We start from the raw sequence: 3,610 nt of genomic DNA, 5'->3' as shown, positions 1-3,610 counted from the left end.
TTGGGGGCAATTTACATAAATAAAATGAATGAAAGAAACTGTTACGCAAATATAACATTCTGAAAAACTAGACACAAATGCAACAAACCCAACTATATATAATCCGCAACACCTTAATGCGGAACCTAAATACACGTAATCCGCTACACTCTGATGCGGATTACGTTGAGAAGTTAAATACTTATAAACCGCTACACCCTATAGCGAATTATGATCATATGGGCCCGAAGTCTATTCCGATATACCCTCTAGCGGATTATGAAGAGAGTAGAAGCAAAGAAGTTGCCTATATATACCCAAAACAAGTTGTGTAGAGTGTCATTTTCATTCATTCATAACTTGAGGAATGGATAGTGAAGAGAGCTTTTTGGTGTTAGTGCACTCTTCTGGAAAAATAAAAAAGAATAAGAAGCATGGTGTGAAGTTTACAGATAGAGAATCACTGAGTGTTTTCATCAGGTCGTCTGATACACTGTTGGATCTGAAGACCAGTATATTGCAGAAGTTGGGCGCCGGTGGCACAAAGTGGGTGAAGAAGCTGTTCTACAAGATTCCTATTGCGGTTGTGTCAACCGGCATGCAATATGAAATATTCGTGTTACGATCAGATGAAGATATGCAGGTGTTGTTTCATTGTCGTCGGAGTTTTCCGGAAGTGAGGATACACGAGTTGTTTGTGAAGTTGGAACATGGGATCGATAGTTCTGGGGCATCCGCGCCAAACCCTCAGTCCACCACGATGGGGGGTGCCTTTACCTCGATGCTCGTCGTTGCACCTGAGTGTTTGTTGGAGTATCGGCCAGCTGGTCCAGTTGGGGTATTCACCTCAGCTCATCCATCTCCAGATGTAGGACGTGAGGGGGAACCGGATCGGGTTGAAAATGCGATGCTAGAGGATGATTCCGACGAAGAGCCTGCTGACATTGGAAGGGACAACGATGATGAAATTCCGATAAACCCAGTAACATGTCAACCACCGTCAAGTGTCGGCACACATGAGCAACCTGCACATTATTCTACCCTGGACCTGGAAGCCATCGGCCAACCGCCGGAGTCAGATCCAACCTTTGGGGGTCAAGGGTTGCACGAGAGAAATTCTGTAGTTGAATTTCAAGTTGGCCAATCTTTCCACAGTAAGGAGGAAGCTGTTCTTACTATAAAGGATTACAGCATTTGGCGCGGTGTTAAGTACAGAGTGATGGAGTCGGATCATCTTAAGTACCATGGGAGATGCAAGGAGTTCGGGAAGGGTTGCACGTGGATGATTTGCATAAGCCTTCGAGCGCGGAAGGGAACCTTGGAGGTTCGATGGTACAACGAACCACACACATGCTTGGCTACATCAATATCAAGCGACCACCGACAGCTTGATTATCACATGATCTGTGCAAAAATCTTTCCTCTGGTTTGAGCCAATACGGCGGTCTCGATAAAGGTGTTACAAGAAGCTACCGAGGGAACGTACGGGTTCAGGCCAACTTATAGGAAGACGTGGTTGACAAAACAGAAGGCGGTAGCACAGATATACGGGGACTGGAAAGAGTCCTATGCTGAGCTACCTCGTTGGATCATTGGTGTGCAGTCTACCATGGAGGGGACGGTTGCCTTGTTGAAGACGTCTCTGGTTCGAGTCAGTGATGACGTTGACGACTCAACCGTGTACTTTCATCGTCTTTTCTGAATGTTTCCTCCTTATGTTGAAGCTTTCCGATATTGCAAGCCATTGGTCAGCATAGACGGTACTCATCTGTATGGCAAGTATGGCAGGACTTTGCTGCTGGCCATCGCCCAAGATGGGAACTCCAACATCTTGCCTATTGCTTTCAGTCTCGTGGAGGGGGAAAATGCCGAGTCGTGGTCTTTCTTTCTGACCAACCTGCACCAACATGTGATTCCACAACAGGGGATACTGGTTATCTCAGATAGGCACAACAGCATCAAAGCTGTACTAGAGAACCCTAAGAGTGGCTGGTTACCCCCTCATGTGTATCGAGCATTTTGTATTCGACATGTTGCAGCTAACTTCGCACTCAGTTTCAAGGGCACGGATGCAAAGCGTTTGCTTGTGAACGCTGCTTATGCGAAGACTGAGGCAGAGTTTCACTATTGGTTTGATATAATGCGGACTGAGAATCCGGCAATGTGTGATTGGGCGAACAGAATAGAATACGATAAGTGGACTCAGCACCACGTTGGTGGCAAACGATTCGGTCACATGACGACCAATATATCTGAGTGTGTTAATTTTGTTCTAAAGGGTATACAGAATCTTCCGATTACCGCCCTGGTGAAGTCCACATATGGTCGGTTATGAAGGCGATGGAGCGCAACTTGAGAGACTCCAGGTGCTTCACTGTCACCCTATTCGATAGATACCAGTCTGAGTATACCGTTGCCGAGACGACACCGACCGAGAGCTTTTCACTTAAGACGTACCGAGTTTCCCTTCAGGATCATACATGCGACTGTGGATACTTTCAGGCTCTCCATTGTCCATGTTGCCATGCGATTGCATGTTGTGCCCAGTCACGGCTTGACTGGTCTATCTATGTCGACGAAGTCTACACCATGCAGAAAGTGTTCAAGGTGTACTAGATGGGTTTTGTCCCGCCAATACTAGAGGGACTTTGGCCACCTTATGATGGTCTGACCATTATTCCGGATCCTAGCTTGAGGCATTGTCGTGATGGGCGACCGAGGTCTACCAGAATCCGAAATAATATGGATGAGGTCGATCCTAACCGACCGAAGCGATGCAGGCTCTACAGGCTCTGCAGACAGCCTGGGCACACGCGTAGATCTTGCCCCCAGAGAGGCTCCACCGTTGCTGGTAGTTCGTAGGATTTGTAGTGTTTGTGCTTCTAGTTTTTGAATTTTATTTTCTCATGTAGCGATTTACGTTTTTCAGTGTCAGTGTTAGTGTTAGTGTTATTTTTGACCTATTTGTATGACTTATGACATTTTTATGTCCTTTAAGTGTTAATCGTTTGTGACTATTACATTTGTATGACTTATGTAGTAATTTATTCTGTGTTAGTGTTAATGTCTGGTGGCTATTATATTTCTACGACTTATTGCTTATGACGAGTATATTTGTATAACTTCGTACATTTTGCATCACCGGTGGTTACTATGAGACTGGTATTCATGAATATGTTTCCAAGCTTCCACTCTCTTCATAATCCGCTAGAGGGTGTAGCGAAATAAGCTTTGGGCCCATATGATCATAAACTGCTACAGGATGTAGCAGTTTATGAGTATTTAACTTCTCAGCGTAATCCGCGATAGGGTGTAGTGGATTACGTGTATTTAGGTTCTGCGTTAGGGTGTCGCAGATGACATACATTTGGGTTTGTTACATTTGCGTCTGGTTTTTCAGAATGTTGTATTTGCGTAACAGTTTCTTTCATTAATTTTATTTACGTAAATTGGCCTTTATTTGGATTTAATTTGTCATAAAACCACTCTTTTCACAAATTTAAGTTGATAGAAGAAGATAACATTAATAGTTATATTTCTATTACTCTCTCTTTTTTTCGTTTATTTATCTTGTGCTATTTTTTTTATTTTTGGAATTCACTAAAAATCGAACTCTTGACATTTCAGACAT

The 3,610-nt window shown here is 43.9% G+C and overlaps 1 protein-coding gene across 1 annotated transcript; it reads left to right on the top strand.

The window, feature by feature from the left end:
* Nucleotides 347–1,681, top strand: LOC107632517. Its single transcript, XM_016336189.1, has 2 exons — nucleotides 347–1,303; nucleotides 1,436–1,681. Exons 1-2 carry the CDS (start codon nucleotides 347–349, stop codon nucleotides 1,679–1,681), a joined length of 1,203 nt encoding a protein of 400 aa, XP_016191675.1.

Source organism: Arachis ipaensis, chromosome B03 (genome assembly GCF_000816755.2).
Source record: "Arachis ipaensis cultivar K30076 chromosome B03, Araip1.1, whole genome shotgun sequence".
Taxonomy (NCBI): Eukaryota; Viridiplantae; Streptophyta; class Magnoliopsida; order Fabales; family Fabaceae; genus Arachis; species Arachis ipaensis.
This window is presented reverse-complemented; position numbering and strand designations above follow the sequence as displayed.